Source organism: Maylandia zebra, linkage group LG7, assembly GCF_041146795.1.
Source record: "Maylandia zebra isolate NMK-2024a linkage group LG7, Mzebra_GT3a, whole genome shotgun sequence".
Lineage (NCBI taxonomy): Eukaryota > Metazoa > Chordata > Actinopteri > Cichliformes > Cichlidae > Maylandia > Maylandia zebra.
Genome location: NC_135173.1, coordinates 52,525,777 through 52,543,343, shown reverse-complemented (window position 1 = coordinate 52,543,343; position 17,567 = coordinate 52,525,777). Strand labels below are relative to the sequence as shown.

Genomic DNA, 17,567 nt, shown 5'->3' with positions numbered 1-17,567 from the left:
GAATCTGACTGCATTTGGATACATGAGTGTACTTTGGTTTTGGTACAACTAGATAAGCAACTTCAATGATGCTGAAGGCTTTTTTTATATTAAGATGGAGGAAGGGGAGCTGTGGAAGTTGTTTAAGTTGAGCTGAGTTGAGTTTTCTAAGCTAATCACAATCATGTTCAACTCCAATCAACTCCAGGCCTTGAGGGCCGGTGTTCCTGCAGGTTTTAGATGTGTCCTTGAACCAACACAGCTGATTTAAATGGCTAAATTAGCTCCTCAACATGTCCTGAAGTTCTCCAGAGGCCTGGTAATGAACTAATCATGTGATTCAGGTGTGTTGACCCAAGGTGAGATCTAAAACCTGCAGGACACCGGCCCTCGAGGCCTGGAATTGCCCACCCCTGTTCTAGATAGTAAGGTCTCAACATTTCCCCTCTGCAGCTGAATTTCATCTCATATTGCAGGCATATGTTACCAAATATAGTCCACAAAATATAGGCATTTTGGGACATGAAAGATGGATGTTTCCTGCGGCCTCACTGTAAGCCATTATAGCTGGTAGCTCACAAGAGTTGCTTCTTATTTATAACTGATCTGAGTCGACAGGCCAGACTTGCTAACTTCCTCGGCAGAGTGCCTGGCCAGCTGATGAGGTGGAAATGTGTTAGTCACTCTGTGCAGACACAGCTGTTGTGTACTTTTCAGCTAACAGAATGGAGACAAACCCATACCCAAGGCCTTGTACTTAAATGTTGTTTAATTTAGTAGGATAGTTTGTGTTCCAAGAAGAGATGTGGTTCAGCTCTGCAAGGCCACAGTCTTTATAACACGATACTCGATGTACTCGACTTGCATTGCAGCTGAGGGGTTGTTTTGTCTGTCTCTGAGAGCTTTGGCGAAGTGTTTTTTTTCTTGGCTGCAAATGTTTATCGGACTTGATCAGAATTCTTATTGCAAACTGCCAAGCCATTAAAAATGCTGATAAATTAAAGTGCACTGCTGTTTTTGTTTTAATGCTGATAGATTGTTCTCTTAATGCTGCCACCCTGCCAAAGCAAGACATCTCTCACTGCAGTGAAGAACTGGAGTTGTTGGTATATGTGTGCGATGCGACTGTATAACAAGTATGAAACACAATGTCAGAGTGAATTTTAAGTGAAATACAACAACCAAAATCCCTCTAATCACGTTCAGTGTTGGGTTTGAGCACGTGATTGACTGATTCGGTAGATGCATTAATGAGCAGCTGAACAGGTGTATGTAAAAAGTGACTGGTGAATGTAGTTTCTAAGCATTTTTCCAAAGGTATCTGATTTCATCCTGCATGTGTCTTCAGATAATCATCTGCAAGCAAACAGATGGAATTAGGAAATTGCTATAAAAGACTTCTTTTCTATGATCATTCACTATTGTGCAGTCTAATTCTTTTTTTTTTTTTTTTTTTTTTTTTTTGCCTGTCCCGTTTGGCTCTTTTGCCATCAGAATTGTTGTCTAAAGGCAAAGAAAGATGCCCAACGGATTTACTTTACCAAATTAACCATCCCAGCCTTGCCGTAATGGTCCATTTGATTCACCTTTTATTGTTTATTTTATTTTCACTTACTGAATACGGGACAGACTTGACTGGGGGAAAGAAGGGGAGAAAGAAAGAGGGAAAGAGAAACAGCTGAGAAGAGGGACGGGGGAGAAGGGCAAAAGACAAAAACCAACAGAATGAGCAGAAAAAAAAAAAGAAATAAAAAATGCATATATCAATCACCTGGGTCACCTGCTAAGAAAGAAAAAAGAAAACAAGCAGAAGAGAACAAGAGTAATAGAATAAACAACATCACAATGATATATGGGAATATGACAGTAAATACTAAATGTTAAACATTATTGTGCAGCACATAAGATCAACAGCACACAGTGTGCTTTGAGGTAGGAGCCAAAAAGGGTGTAGTTTGTGGGTGTGATCACCCGTGTGTACACCTGTGAGCATGGACGCGCTTGTTTTTTGTTTTTTTAAAAGGTTCCTTCATGTAATAATCTGCTAGAGGGTGTGGGGGGGCCACAGCCCCGTCCTCCAGGGCATGAAGCAGGTATGGAGGAGATCAAAACTCCAGACATCCAGAGGCCCCCAGAACACAAGAGACCAAGGAAGACCAACAGAGGGGCAGCCGCGCCACTGTCCCAGAAAGAGCTGAGGAGAGTCCTAGATGAGGGCTCACTCAGCAGCCGCGGAGCAGAAGCCAGGGGGAGTTGCAGTGACGCGCCCGTGAGCTCCGCCGGCAGCCAGCTGCGCCTGAGTGACCGAGCCCCAGGCCGAGAGGCCGGGGGCACCCCACCTCCGAAGTGGCCCGAGCGAGCCCCAGGCTCCAGGCCCCGATAAGCGGCCGCCAAGGAGTGAGCCGGTGTGTACCTGGACGCCCATCCCCGGACACAAAGAACCACCAACGCACCGATGTCTGAGGGAGTCCGCCACTGGCAGGGGAAGTGGTGGTAGGGGGAGATAGGCCTCCAAACCTTGGAGGGCCTGAGATGTCCCCAGAGAGGTGGCGCCTGACACCCAACCTGACATATAGACACAGACATACAGGCACACACATATACAAACATCCATTCCCACCCTCATGCTCTCATATGCTCTTACTCCACACTCAACCAACGTGGAGACAGACATAAAGAGACGCTGTACACACAATCACACTCCCCAAGCGTACTCTACAAACCGGGTCTAGGTACCCTTTCACCTGGAGGGGGAACTGCACCCAGACCCAGGTGGTGTTACCCTTTTCCCTGCGGTGGGGGGAGGCAGACCGCCCCGACTCCGCAGCAGCAGGGAGGCCCCACACTCCAGACCGCAGTCGGACGGCCAACTCCTCCTCCTAGCCCCCCCGCTCCAGCAGGTCGCAGAGAACGGGGGTGAGAGAAGACTCCAAACCTCCCTCCACCCGCTCATTGTAATGTTGATGCATGTGTGTTCTAAGGTGCATTTAAAACCCAGGAGGGCATGGAGCTACCTGCCAGAGAGCAGCAGGTAAGCGCATGGTCCCTCCTGCTGGCCCTCAATGTCTACGTGTATTTAACCTTGAGAGGTGGGCAACGACGCCAGGGGTGGGGTGTACACCCTGATGGTACTTTTGGTGCAGTCTAATTCTTACTTAGTTAAAGCTCCACTACTGCAGCAGTCACATTTCTATCCTGCAGAAAAGATAAGATGCTCTTTATGTATGCATGATTAATATTCCGATCTACTTTTTTTCATTTACTTTCCCAGTACGAATTCAAGGCCAAGAACATCAAGAAGAAAAAGGTCAGCATCGTGGTGTCTGTGGACGGGGTCAAGGTGATGCTAAGGAAGAAACAGAAGGCAAGCTACCAGAATCCAAAATGACCATTTTCTCCTGGATTCAGAAATGAAGCACCACCACGAGAATATTAGAACTGAGATATAAGCTCTTTCTTTTCATTCACAGAGAAAGGAATGGACATGGGATGAGAGCAAAATGCTGATCATGCACGATCCAATATACAGGTCAGTGCACCCCTCGAAACAAGTTCATATCTTCATATATAAACAAGCAATAACATCTCATCTTCCCTTTTTCGGTTATAGACTCAGAGGATAAAGCTGCCTGATATTCAGCACAGTCTGTTCTTTGCTCTCTGCATCTTGATGTATGCTTTACCCAAAGTAATTGCTTTGAGTAGACTACAGGTTATACAGTGTACCCCTCTAAGTGGATATTTTGTCCTTTACTGCGGGCCCAGTGGATGTAGCTTTTGCATGCTTTACATGTCCTCACGTGTACGTTGCTATACATAATGGGTGGCTATATATGGAAAACGAGGCCTACATTCATAATACATAGGGGACAGCTTATGCATGCACTGTAGTTAGTGAAGCATGTTTCTGTCATTGTTTAATTTTTTTTTAGTCAAACAGTCACCAGTTGACAAGGTGAAGATGTCACCTGCTCCCAAGCGATTTAACTGTAACGTGTCAAAATTGTACTGCATATCAGATGCTAGTAGGAGCAAGGTTTGTGTGCAGTCAGAGATTTGAGTGCAAGTTCATGTAAATTATGGATAAATCTGTGGGAGGATCTCATTTGGCAGAACCACACCTCACCAAGGGTCTTAGTGATGTTCAATGTAATTATCCTTTCTGTGTGTGTAAGTGTGCTTTTTGAGCAGTAGGTCGCTATAATTTGTTTGCCTGCTTCCCAGTGGAGACATTTGACAGTAGAGGAGCTAGAAACAGATGAAACATTGACCTGTGCCAGTTTACTGCACTGGCAGTAGTGTAGTATCAACCACGACATAATGTCTGTACAGTATAAGCCACAGTAGTGTAGTACAGTAGCAGGTGTCTTTGAAAAAGCACTTTGAGCACAGTATTGCTCTTTTACTTGATTCTGAAGAAGGTGAATTATTTGTGCTTCATTAATGGCTCCACACCCTCATGATATAGGATTTTAAGACCGATAACAAAGCCAAGGTTCTGCGATCACGTTAAAGCCACTAATATTTTTTTCTTTTAGAAAAAAAAAGTCCCTTTCAGTTGTTATGTGTAGTTATTTATTAATTAATTTATTAACTTATTTATGCTCTGCCTGGCTCTGCTGATTGTTTGTGACACTCCAAACACACGTTGCCAGTGGGGAAGTTGCAAAGTGCCCTCCGGTGGACAAACTATGCAACATCAACATAGACAAAGTAGTTGAACGGTGTTTCTCCTGTTTTTTTCAGCCATAATAAACGCCAATACTGAATTATTTGCAGATAAGCAAAAGGCAAATATCCTGGCGCTGCTAAATCAGTGGGGCTCCACTCATTTATTTGCTATTAGATACAAATGCCTAATATTAAAAGGCAAGAGAGTTTTTTTTAAATCAGCTGTTGTGTTTTCAGGATTTTCTACGTATCACATGACTCCCAGGACTTAAAGATCTTCAGCTACATTGCAAGAGATGGCGCCAGTAATTCCTTCAGATGCAACGTCTTCAAGTCAAAGAAGAAGGTACAGTTTGACTGGCTCACACGTCTTCTAACCAGACTCATGAAAAGCTTATTATGGGTCCCCGCTATGTCCACTATGATAGTTACAGCCATTTGAAGTTAGGGCCAGCAGAGCTTGGTTACAGGGGCATAGCCGCCTTTAGAGGCAGAAGAAAGAAAACACTGTGCAGAAGACATCAGGTCTGGTAGTTTAGTATTCTGTGATTTTCACTTTGCTGTTTCATTCAAGAATGTTATTCGATATTTGGTTTTAAATTTGATTTAAGATTCAATTTGTAGTGGCTTATTTAATATTCGGTGGCTTACCAGATCCACAGCATGCTGTGAATACAGAACAGATGCACTCAAGGACAAAGATTACAGCTGCATATTTGAGACAAGGATTTCTTTACTTTTCCCCATTTTAGGTTCTTTTTATATGTCCGCAGTTTTTTGCAAGTTACTGCTGCTCTGGTTTTTACATCAGTCATGAAAATTGTGCCACAAAGGGGATTTTGTTTTTGTCCAATTCATAAAATGTCAAAATTACTAATAGTTCATATTTAAAACTTGTATTAGGCTGATCAGTGTAACTGACTTATTATGCTGTACTTCTGCTATAAGCATTGATTTCTATCACAATGTTCCTCTTTTCTGTGGCAGACACAGGCCATGCGTATGGTGCGAACAGTAGGTCAGGCGTTTGAGGTGTGCCACAAGCTCAGCCTGCAGCACGCCGAGCAGGACGCTGACGGGCAGGCTGACGGAGAAAGTGACAAGTCAACAGAGGAGCCCAGCAGCCACGGTGAGGACAACATGATGAGATTTACTAATTTTTCTGTCAGTTCTAATTCAGCTTACTATCTACACGTTTATTTATTTATTATAATAAATATGACATTAAAATGGAGCAGCACTGTTACCTCACAGCAAGATGTTCCTGGGCTCAAATGGCCATGGACACTCCGTGTTTGGGTTATCTCAGAGCACTCCGGCTTCCTCCCAAGACATGCAGTTAGTGAAGTTAGGTTAACTGATGATTCTAAATTGCCCATAGGGCTACAGGTGAGTACTAATAGTTGTCTCTCTCTGTGTTAGCCCTGCACCAGATTGGCGACCTGTCCAGGGTGTACCCCGCGCTTGCCCTATTGCACCTGATCTGAATGCTATAATATACAGTTGGTGCAAAATTTCCATAAAAACATCAAGAGAAAACTGAAAATATTATTACGGTTTTACTTAAGCTTACACTTGATTGAGATGGAGATGTTGATATATACATAAAAGTAGAGGAAGGTCGGGAAAGTCATCAGTTTGGCAAGTTTCTGGTCATAAACCAAAGCTGGGTGACATGAAAAATCAGGAGATTGCCAGCATAATCAGTATTAGTGCTTAGGATTTTCTGGAAACATGACTGTTTGTGTATATTGTGGACTACAGTGTATGTTTTTAAGGACTTTAAAGAACATAGATTTTTTTTTAAAGGCAAGCTTAAAAATAAGAAAAGAAACCATTCCACGTTAAATTTGGTGAACACTGGAAAAGTGAGTATTTATGAGCGACATTGGTCACTTAGGTTTGACTTTGCCTTTCTTCAGTCTGATTACATGCTTTTTCATGGCATAAATTGAACTGTCAAATCTCACCATCCGATTCATTTAGAACGGTGATTGAATGGTAACAGGCACATGACTGGTTACACCGGGATGTAAATGAATCTAAGGAACAACTTTAAGATAATATGTAATGTTTGAGTGTTTTCCAAGGCCTCGTGCTGAGTACAGTTTGTGTAGGTAGGATGGGGGAAGCAGTGGGAAAGATTCCCATGATTACAGCTTTCAGGTTACTGGAGAAAAAAAAACTGGGTGATTGCCAGTGTTGCATGTAATGAGGGTAATTTTCAAAGTGACTGAAATGTTATCTGACATAAGAGAGCTATTCATGATGTGTGTGCTTGAAATAGCATTATTATAGAGTTATATAAATGTGGGCCGTGTTTGTTTGATAGGCGCTTGTTCAGTAAATTACTCTTTAAGTTGGACATGTGAGAGAACATCTAGCATGTACCAGATGTGGACATTTTTGTGTATTCCTCTACAGGTCGCACACTGACGGGGGCAGAGCGAGGGGAAGATGAGCAGGACAGCAAACATGAGGGACGGCGAGGAGGAGAAGATCCTGCAGCTGGCAGCTCTCTGTGTGAGAAGGCAGTGAGCGAAATTCTCCAGAGCTTGGCTGAACTCAACGTCGTCAAGCCTGGACAGACCATCATGGTAAGATACTGTAAGACAAAGCTGGAACAGGTTTGACATATCAGGTACATGAACATACAGAAACATGTTGTTTTATTATTCATGAAGCTCAGGATATTTCACCTAATACACAGGTTTTTATTTTATGATATATTTCCCTTTCTGAAAAGCCATCAGTCTTACTCTGTATTGCACACAGAAGTTATGGTAACATTTTGTATGTCAGCATCTTATTTATTTTTCAAACTCACACGATTACATTTGGACAACACGTTAGAGCTGGAAGGGTTTATTTCCCATTTCCAGCATTAAGAGAATGAAATAAATTCCAGCCGAACAGCCTCGTTCACATACAGTCTACTGCAATAAGTGGACGCATACATTCATTTGATTACTGTAGAGAGGCAGTTTTTGTTGTTTTATTGGAGGTAAGGTAAGATGAGCATGGGAGCCAGTCGATGGTATCGGTTCCTTCATCCTCCAGAAACGTGCATATTTTTGCCACATGAAGCCCAGCATTGTCAGGTGGAGCCCAGAACTCATTGCACCAACACAGGGTCTCATGATGGATCCAAGGATTTTATCCCAATACCTAATGACAGTCAGGGTGCCGTTACTTAGTTTGTAGCAGTGTATGCATCCCTCCATGGATATGCCTCCTCAGAGCATCACTGACGCACCACCAAACCAGTCAGACAGATAACATAACGTTCTCCATGGCTTATCCAGACCCTTTCATGTTTGTCACATGTACTCTGGGTGAACCTGCTGCCATCTATGAAAAGCACAGGGCACTAGTTTTAGCTCCACTTCTGATATTTCATGACAACTGCTAGTCGGGCTCCATGGTGTCAGGCAGTGAACACAGGGCCCACTAGAGGATGACAGGCCCTTAGGTCACCCTCGTGAATACTACTTCTGATTGTTTGGTCAGAGACGTTCATGCTGGTTGTCATTTTGTAGCTCTGGCAGTTCTCATCCTTTTACTCCTTACACAAAGGAGCAGATACCTGTCCTGCTGATGGGTTAAGGACCTTCTACAGCGCTGTCCAGCTCTACTACAGCAATTGTCTGTCTCCAGGAATCTCCTCCATGCTATTGAGACCGTGCTGGGGGACAGCAAACCTTTTGGCAATGGCACGTGTTGATGTTGAATCCTGGAGGAGTTAGACTCATGCTACCATTTCAATGGCCTCCACCTACAAAACAGTCAATAATATAAAGCGCCTTGAGGCGACTGCTGTTGTGATTTGGCGCTATATAAATAAAATTGAATTGAATTGAATTGAATACAAAACCATTTCTGTTTTGTGTCCCATTGTTCCCCCTCTGTCGATAATTTCATTAACACCAAAGCAGCTGAAACTGATCAACACCCCCCTAACTCACCTGATCCATATCCCACAAATTAACCGACTTGATGCTGTACTCTGATTAAAAATTCCCCTTTCAATTTAATGCAACAATGAGAAACAAGCTAAAAAAAAAAACTGCCTTAATTGGCATCATTCATAAGCACAATCTCAGTTATAACAAAAAGTCTGTTTGTTTTGAAAAATCACACAAAGAAGCAGCACAAGCCAGGTCTTACTTACGGAGAGTACAGGGACTATTTCCCAAGTACTTCTATGAAAGAGTACTAACTCTTTAACTATGCCAATATTTTTATTAAACTTGACATGCAAAATTCCCTTACACTGCAGTTTCACATTCACAAACTTGTACTATAAATGCCCGTGTTTTATACGGGAGTATATATTTCCACCACATTTTCCATGTGGAAGCTCCTGTTTTATTTCTGACACTGGCTGTAGGGGTGAGGCAGGAGCTTTCACACTGTAATGATGACTTTCATTTTTGCATCAAACGGCTTCTACCTTTGTAGCTGCAGGGCATCAACTCTGATTCATTGCTTTGGCTCTAGTGGTGTTTTGATACTATAATCTAGGCATATCACTGCCAAATGGCTCATTGAACTAAGTAAGTACAGTATAGTGCTTTCTCATCTACTGCAGTACCTGACCACATCACTGACTGCAGATCTTCATGACTAATAAAAGATGCTATTTGGCAGCCTATTGTAGACATAAAATAACCTGATAACTCTTGCATGAGGTGGGAAATAATAGATTTTGGTTAGATTGTGTTTAACATGTGGCAGAGCTTGAATCCCTGTGAAATTAAAAGCTGACAATGATCTTTCTTTATGGTTTTGAGAGCAATAGGAGGAAAAGATGCAAAGGCTTTGGTGTGTTATGATGTCTTGCTTTTGGATTTGTCACCAGGACCAAGTGTGGCAAGCACAGTTGTTATCATGCTACTAAAAGAGAGAGAGTGCAATAGGAGCAAGGAACCTGAATATTTTTGCTGGCTGGGTACGGGCGACACTTAATCCCAAAAACCCAGCGTGTTCCCTTTGATTTTCTGAGAAACGCCACCGTAATCCCATTGAGGGGTTCACCAACATCTGCACCATGAAGATAAGCAAGGAGGGAATAAGAGAGAGTGAGCAGCTAGTAAAAAAATAGATGAGGGAAGGAATAATGAGAGATATTGGATATCAGGAAAGACGTAAAGTAAAGCTGACAAAGGGACTGGCTGTATTTGAATGCCAGGATGATAACACTCACCACAAGGGTGGGAAAGAAATGAACAGAAATGCCCCTGACACCATCTGAAGTGTTAAATCAGCTTGCTTTTTTGAGTGTATTTTTTGTTAGACAACTACTAACACTGATTTTCATCAGTTTGAAGCTTTTTCATAACTTTTTTTAAGCTAATAATGTACATTTAAAATGTTATTACCTTAAAAAAGTCTTCCTTAACTAGAATTCTTAAGTAAGTGAACATTTGTTGCCCAATAGGCTGTATATAAAAGATGGACATGGCCACTGTGATCACCTACTGATTTATAGACTACCATTTTACTTATAGTTTGTCATCTTATGCCTCAGTCACACAGGCCTAGAGACGAGTCGGGGACCCTCTGACAACCTCTGGTCACTGGTGAAAAATGTGTATTCCCCAACTGGTTTGAGAGTGGTTCCTGGCTATTGCTTTGAAATTGCTTATAAAGGGGGCACTGGATTAAAAAGCTCTTTGTGGTTGCTAACACTTTGTTGCCTGTAGTTCGTATGAAAGAAAGCTTGTCTGCAGGCAGTAGTAAAACCCACGCTGTTTGACACAAACCTCTTCAGAGTAAAAGTTGTGCCCAACTTTTACTTTCAAGGCCAACGTTTTCCATTTCTAGTTTGTGTTGCACTTTTACCAGTATCCGCTCGTAGAGCAGTTAGCAAGTGTTTGTAGACATGGAAACTTACATCCAAACCATGGGTAACTGCGGCAAACAGCTACCAAACAACCAAAGATATCACAGAGAATTTTTCAGCACAGCACTTTGTACCTCTTTGAAACCAATTTCATCTACCAAGAACCAACAGCTTCCAGCAACTGTTTGCCTACTGGCAGGGGATGGGTCACTGACTGGTTGTAGGCCTATGCAAATAAAGTTTTAGCAATCAGTTTCACAGTGTCTGCCATCAGCCTCTTACCATTTGATATGTTTTTCCTCTGAGTCTGTGAAACCAGGGCCTTATGTCGCCATCTTGTTTTTTGGTTTGCTTGTTTGCCTCTATTTGAACAAAAGAGTAGCAAAGGTGATGCGCTCTAGCTCTAGCTAGCTAACTTCCCGTGTCCCGTGTTAACTATGATGATTCCAATTTTAATTAGCCAAAAAACAGACTGTAAACAAAATGTATTTTTTGTTGTGCATTTTGTTGGTTACTGGTTACTAAGGTGCCGGCCATAGCCTATCCCAGTGGTGGCTTGAAGCATGTGACATTGTTTTTATTAATTCCCATCAACTTCAAAAATAGCAAGGATGTTAGAGACTAAAATGGAAAGCTCTTGTGTAAAATGGACAAAATGGTGTGTTCATAAAGTTATGATCACTATAGTTTGTTGCTCATAGTTGATTAAAAATGTGGTAAAGCAGACTTGCTATGTGTCAGTGTCAGAACCTGTGAGAGCAACATTAGATACATTGATACATTAGAGCTAAAACCTCATCTTTAATGTAATGCCAGTGAGCTGCCTCTCATAAAAATCTGCCTGAACTTGAAAGTACATTACAGTGTTCTGCCTGCCCTCTAGTGGTGAGATGTGGCATTTTCTTTTCTTTTCATTTCATTTTAGTAATAATAAGTGGTGTAATTATACACATATAAATCTTGTGTTTTATATGTTTTACATGTATGTTCTGTCATGAAACCATCACCACACATACAGACACACACACAACCTCCATTTTTTGATGACTGCAAATACCCCAGATGCAGAAACCCACAACCTATCTGCCCTTCTTACTGTGCAAGGCAGGAGGGGAAGTGAAAAGCTACTTAAGGAATGCCCTATATCTCCAGGAAATTTTTATGCTACCAGAGATCATCTGGAAAATCGTTAAAAATGTGTTACAGGACAGATGGAGGCAGGATGGAAGGAAACGAGAAAATCATATGGTAATGAGCATATAGCTTATAGAAGTGGCATTACAGCAGGGGCCCCTCGGGAGCTCAGTGGATGACTATCTTGATCTTGGGGACAGAACAGGAAAGTCTATATCCCGCTAGTATGGTAATTGCATTAATCTGTCCAAGGTCTATAAATAGGTCATGTTATGCAGCTAGGACATGCAGCTAGCAGCTCCGTGGGTTCTGAAGGCTCGAACCTCATACCTTCGTCCCAAGCCAGCCTGTTTTCATCAATAAGTGTGTTTTTTTCTCTCCGTGTTGTTTGTCTGGGGTTAGGACTTCGATCGAAGGTCCCTCTTCACTGTGACATCCCAAGGCATTACTCCCAGCAGCCCTTGCTCTCCTTCTATTACTCCGCTGGCATCACAGCACTACCTGCAGCTTCTTCAGCAGCAGCTGCAGCAGCAGCAGCAGCACACACACGTGGCTGTTGCTCAGGTAAGAATCATATACACACAGTCTTACAGGGTGTACAGCATTAGACACACACAAAAATCCCAAAGTACAGAATACTTTTTAATCCTCTGCTGTACATGTAATAAAAATACAGATTCAGAGCTTTATGATGAGATTCACTGTAACTGGACTTAGCTGCACGTCAGATATTAAGTGGTAAATGTCTCTATTCACACTTCATAAATAACTAACATTTAAAAAATATTCTTTTATGTTTTTTATTATCGTCTTCTACCAGCAGGATTTCAGATTATTAGAGGCACTTTGAAGATGGCATTTCATTACTCAGAATTAAAATAAATGATTTTTGCTATTGCCAGTAACTTTTTAGGTTGATCCTGGCTCATGCTGTGAATTTGCCTAATGGCAAAAATGACTAAACTTCCTTTGGCCTATTTAGAAACGTACATGGATAATGCACAAAAATAAGGTAGACTTTTCTCTGCTTCACCCCAGAGCACATTCCGAATTTGCATAATGAGAAAACAGCAACAAACAGTTTATTACCTGCTTCTCTGTGTTTCTCATATTAATGTTGTCCCACTAGAGGGCAGAACTGACACAGTAATGGAAGGACAGTTATTGCAGCTTAATATCTCACTGCCTGGGCTGAAACATAGACACACAAATGATGATAACAAAACATTTGAATGCAGTAAGTCTTCTGCACCAACCACTTAGTCAGTCTTAGACCCAAACAGCCAGAATGTCAGCACTTCCCATTGCAGTCTAGTTATTATAAATATAGAAAGTAACGTAAATCTAAATTTGTCTCCGCAAAATTCTGGAGCTTATGCCGGGTGCGATGTATAAGAACACTGTTTATGTTTCCATTTTGCACGCTCAGGTCAGAAATGTTCCCACTCAAACAAAACACACCTCGGCCTTTGTTCTCTCTCCAGGTACAGCTGCTGAAAGATCAGATGGCAGCAGAGACCGCCGCTCGTATCGAGGCTCAGGCCCGCGTCCACCAGCTGCTGCTGCAGAACAGGGATTTGCTGCAACACCTGACCCTGCTCGTGCAGCAGCTGAAAGAGCTGGAGGCCCGCGCCCTGAAAGCAACACACCCAGGGCAGCCGCAACAGGAGCTGCAAGCTAATGGACACGGTAGGCGACTGGAGGGGTGACTGCTGAGAACAGCATGTTGCCTTTTGAGTAATTTGTTGTCAGGTCAGGTTGTCTATGTGCTGCGGTCTTGATTGCTCACTCCTTTTTTTTTTTGGCCTGTGGATGAAAGTCACGACACAAGCCACGCTCACTCACCGATTTCCCGCGCTTGCCAGCATTGTCATCTGTGCTTGTGGTGATGGAAGATGAAATTTCAGCATAAACTGTCGAGCAATTCAGCCTGGAGAAATTTAACCAAACTGAAAAGGAGTGTGTGGCTGCCAGCCCGACAGATGACATTTTACGTTGAAAGGACTACTGCGCTTTTATACAGGCTTGAAAATTAAAATCGAGAACCATGCATCAACCCCATACTGTGTTATCCCCCCCCCCACGCATTCCCGTGTAACGCACAGTGGCATAAATCATACTGTGCGCAGTGGATTAAAAACACTTCCCCTCAGCAATATCTTACTTCTCAGTGAGAAGGTGATGATAACAGCCTTTATTCTTTGTTCTTTTTCAGCTAAAAGAATGAAACTAACTAGAGGCAGAGCTGTCAGTCTCTACATTAGTTGTGTTGGCTTAGAGAAAATCTTGCTGACCTCAGGTGCGGCTGGCCTGAGATCAGTGCACAACCAGATCTTTTTCTATAATGAAAGTTAGAAATCTTAACAAACTATTCTAAAAAGTCTGCATGCTGGTTACAGGTGACTCGTGTCATTAAACCTCTTGTTGATTTGTCTCCCATTTTTTCTGTTTTTCTCAGATGGCCAGCAGTCATCAGGTGGCTTAGTTTCAGCATCAGCAAAGTCCCTGTCCTTAAATCTGAAGAATCACTACAGTCAGACCCTGGACCACCTCATCACCTCCACGCCCTCACGGCTGTTCGAAACCTCGCCCCTGTCGCCCACCCAGGTGGGCTGTGCTGAGTCCTACCTCAATCTGCTTAACATGGAGAGCGGCGTCAAACCACCAGCCTCAGCCAACAATGACCTGGACCCCTTCATCAGAGCAAATGGCGCTGTGGAAGACAAGGAGATGTCCGGCAATGAGATTGTCCCGTTCACATCCCGAAACTCTGCCAGCATGGATGAAAAGTAAGACTGCTGTCTTCATGTTTATTGTAAAGAAAAAGACAATATTGGGTGGCTGGAGTGAAGCAATTACATATACATACATACAGAAATTTCTGTTTTGCTGTAACGCTATTACAAACAACAAATTGGCTTATCCCAGCATTGGGAAATTGTTCATATCACTTCCTCAAATACACAAGAGTGAGAATTCTTTTATACAAGAATTCAGAGAGTGGAGGACATCACATGCAGTTGCCTGAGGGGGGAATTTGGTATATGAAAATTCCTTGGCTATCTAGCCTAGGCAAAGCCCTGCCACTAACAGTTCAGAGTCTGTGCCTTCACAGCAGTGTGATCAACATAGCACTGTTTGTTGGTAATAGCAGCAGCGATGTATCCACCAGATAGTGGTGGGGCGTGGAGATTTTGCTCATCCATCTCCCATGTCCATGATGACAGAAGAGAAATACGGCTTGTATAGTCAATCAGTCGTTTTACATATCAGGAGATAAGAACAAAAATTATGTGGCTTTTAAAATAAAGTAAAATTCAGATGAACAACTACAGATGCCATATTGCACTGTGTAGTTATTTAATTAGTAAAAGTTCAAATGCACATGCTGTGCATAAAAATTTATCTACACCTTCATTGCTTCTAAAGGAGTTAAGAGGGTAATTAGCAGCCGGGTGCTGCTAATCAAATGCATTTGATTTATTCATCATCAGCAAGTGTGAGCACCTCTCTAAAAGGAAACGTTTTGGCAGTTTTGCTGGTCTCGAGCATGCAAGTGTGTGTGTTAACGAAATGGCGAGGAGGAAGGACATTAGCTCTGATCTCAAAGAGGCAATTGTTGCTGTCATCAATCTGGGAAGGGTTATAAGGCCATTTCCACACAAGTTGTCCATCATCCTACAGTGAGAACGATTATTTAAGAGTGGAAAATATTCCACACACTTGCCAGCCTTCCCAGGAGCAAATTCACCCCAAGGTCAGACTGTGCAATTCTCAGAGAAACTACAAAAAAACCCAAGAGCTACATCTCAGACTCTACAGGCCTCAGTTGGCATGTTAAATGTTAAAGTTCATGATTGTACGATTAGAAAAACGCTGGAAAAGTATGACTTGTTTGGAAGGGTTGGTAAGAGAAAGCCTCTTCTCTCTAAAAAGAATGCGTAAGCATGGCTTAAGTTTGCAAAGTTGCACCTAAACAAATCTTGAGAATTCTGCAAAAATCTCCTTTGGACAGGTGGAGGGGTGTTTGGTTTAATGCACAGTGGCACATTTGGTAAAAAACAAACCAAATTGGAACTCATTCCAACTGTCAAGCACGGTGGAAGAGTGGTGAGGATTTAGGCTTAGTGTGCAGCCACAGGACCTAGTCACCTTGCAGTCAGCATTAACTCTGTATACTAGTATTCTAGAGTTAAATGTGAATGATGTGGAGTATTATAAAAAACTGAAAAGTAATAACAAGCAGAACTTTGTTTCAAAGAAGTTGATTGGATTGGTAACCTTTAACGACGCTAGCAGGCGGGTTTTGCTAACTTTGGACTGAACAGCATTAGCTGTTTCTCCTGTTAAGTTAAACTAAGGAGTATAGATTGACATTTAGCACACATATCCTCGTCCAACTTGCTGAACATTTCCCCCGAACGTTAAGCTCCTTTAATGGCCATGCATGCTGCTTATGTCAGTTTGTGTTTGGGGTAACCAGGCTACGCAGCGACATACACATCCGCTAGCTTTCAGTGTTATTAGCGGGGAACAGCTCGACTCAGCAGAAAACGCCTCCAGCTAATCAAAGTGTGACTGCAGTCAGGGGATTACAGAACACGGGGGAGAGAAGGTTTCGGGTTAGACAAACAAAGAGGGGATTGGAGTTGCTCATGAGAGGGAATGAGATTTAAGAGAAACACACGAAACTCCATCAGCTCTAAACTCTGGCCTCGTGTTTCTGTTTCATGAAACAAACTCATGTTGAGAAGCCATTAAACCACACATCGAGAGAATAAGGACAGTAAATGTGATCGTTTTCTTGCAATAATTCATTATTAATGTGTTTTGCTTTTCAGGCTTACTCGAGGCTCCATTTCTCGCTTGCACATTTTATCTTGTGAATTGCTTTTACTACCTTACCTTTGACTCAGCATCTAAATTGTCTGGCATGCCGCCCAGTGATACCTGTGCACGCACACACACACACACACACACACACACATGCCTTGCAAACATATATAGAACTACTGTGTATAATCACTTTTTAATTAGGTTTAAATGCTCTTAAAACCCCTCCTGCTCTAAACTTTTACTACAAAAGATCCAGGAGAGTTCTCAGTCAGGATAAACTCTTTTAGTAATTTCCTTTTTATCCAGTTTCCTTTTCCTTTCATTCACACACTTAAATTGGCTCTACAGAGCATCTTTAAGATGATTTCAAAACAGTGAAGGAGGAAAATGGGAAGTTGACCTGGCAGATTGCTTGTGCTTATCCAGACTCATAGCCTGTGGTTTCGTCCCAGCCAGTCCCCACTCACATCCATTCACAACCTGAAACTCTACCCTGCTACTATCTTTTTTTTTTTTGCATAAGCAAAAGAAAAAACAAAGGTTAACCTCAGACGTCTTCCAAAGAGAAGCGTCCTGTTACTGTACATTTCCATCTGAATATTGAATTCTTCTGGGAGTGTGCGGCTCGCATGCAAGGCCCTCTCGCTCCCGCTGTTTCACTGCCCCACCACATTTTCTATTTTAAAAGACGAAGTAGCTCAGGAACTTACCACCAAAGTGACTTTTCTCTGGCTGCCACCCTCCTCCTCATCCTCCTCCTCCTGTATTGGCTTGTGTTAGCGTCCTCTCCTGAGTGACATCATCTTTATGTAAAAAGCAATCTTGAAATTTGATGCCCGGCTCTTACACAAACGACATACAAAAGGGATGAAAGTCAGGGTTACTGCTGAGCAGAAGAAATACACAACAAACAGTTTTGACCTTTTTTGCTGTTTAGATTAGGTGATGTGATGAAGCTTATGTAGCCCAGCCAGATCTTGTAAATTTGCTACAGCATAGGAAAAATAGAGGGGAGGTGGGGGCGGCAGTGGAAAAATGGAAACTTCATCTCCTTTGTGTTATTGTGCCCCCCCACCCCACCCGTTTGCCAAACTCCTTTGCA

General features: G+C 42.5%; 1 protein-coding gene across 3 annotated transcripts in view; it reads left to right on the top strand.

Annotated features, from left to right (window-relative positions):
* The window catches only part of si:dkey-34e4.1 (carboxyl-terminal PDZ ligand of neuronal nitric oxide synthase protein), a 59,550-nt gene that overhangs the window by 26,590 nt on the left and 15,393 nt on the right, over positions 1-17,567 (top strand). For all 3 annotated transcript variants that reach the window (XM_004549811.3, XM_004549813.4, XM_004549814.6), the window contains 8 exons: positions 3,251-3,343; positions 3,450-3,508; positions 4,888-4,996; positions 5,638-5,779; positions 7,075-7,247; positions 12,032-12,193; positions 13,114-13,318; positions 14,088-14,418. In XM_004549811.3, the coding sequence (XP_004549868.2) occupies positions 3,251-3,343; positions 3,450-3,508; positions 4,888-4,996; positions 5,638-5,779; positions 7,075-7,247; positions 12,032-12,193; positions 13,114-13,318; positions 14,088-14,418 (1,274 nt within the window). The remainder of the gene's footprint in view (positions 1-3,250; positions 3,344-3,449; positions 3,509-4,887; positions 4,997-5,637; positions 5,780-7,074; positions 7,248-12,031; positions 12,194-13,113; positions 13,319-14,087; positions 14,419-17,567) is intronic.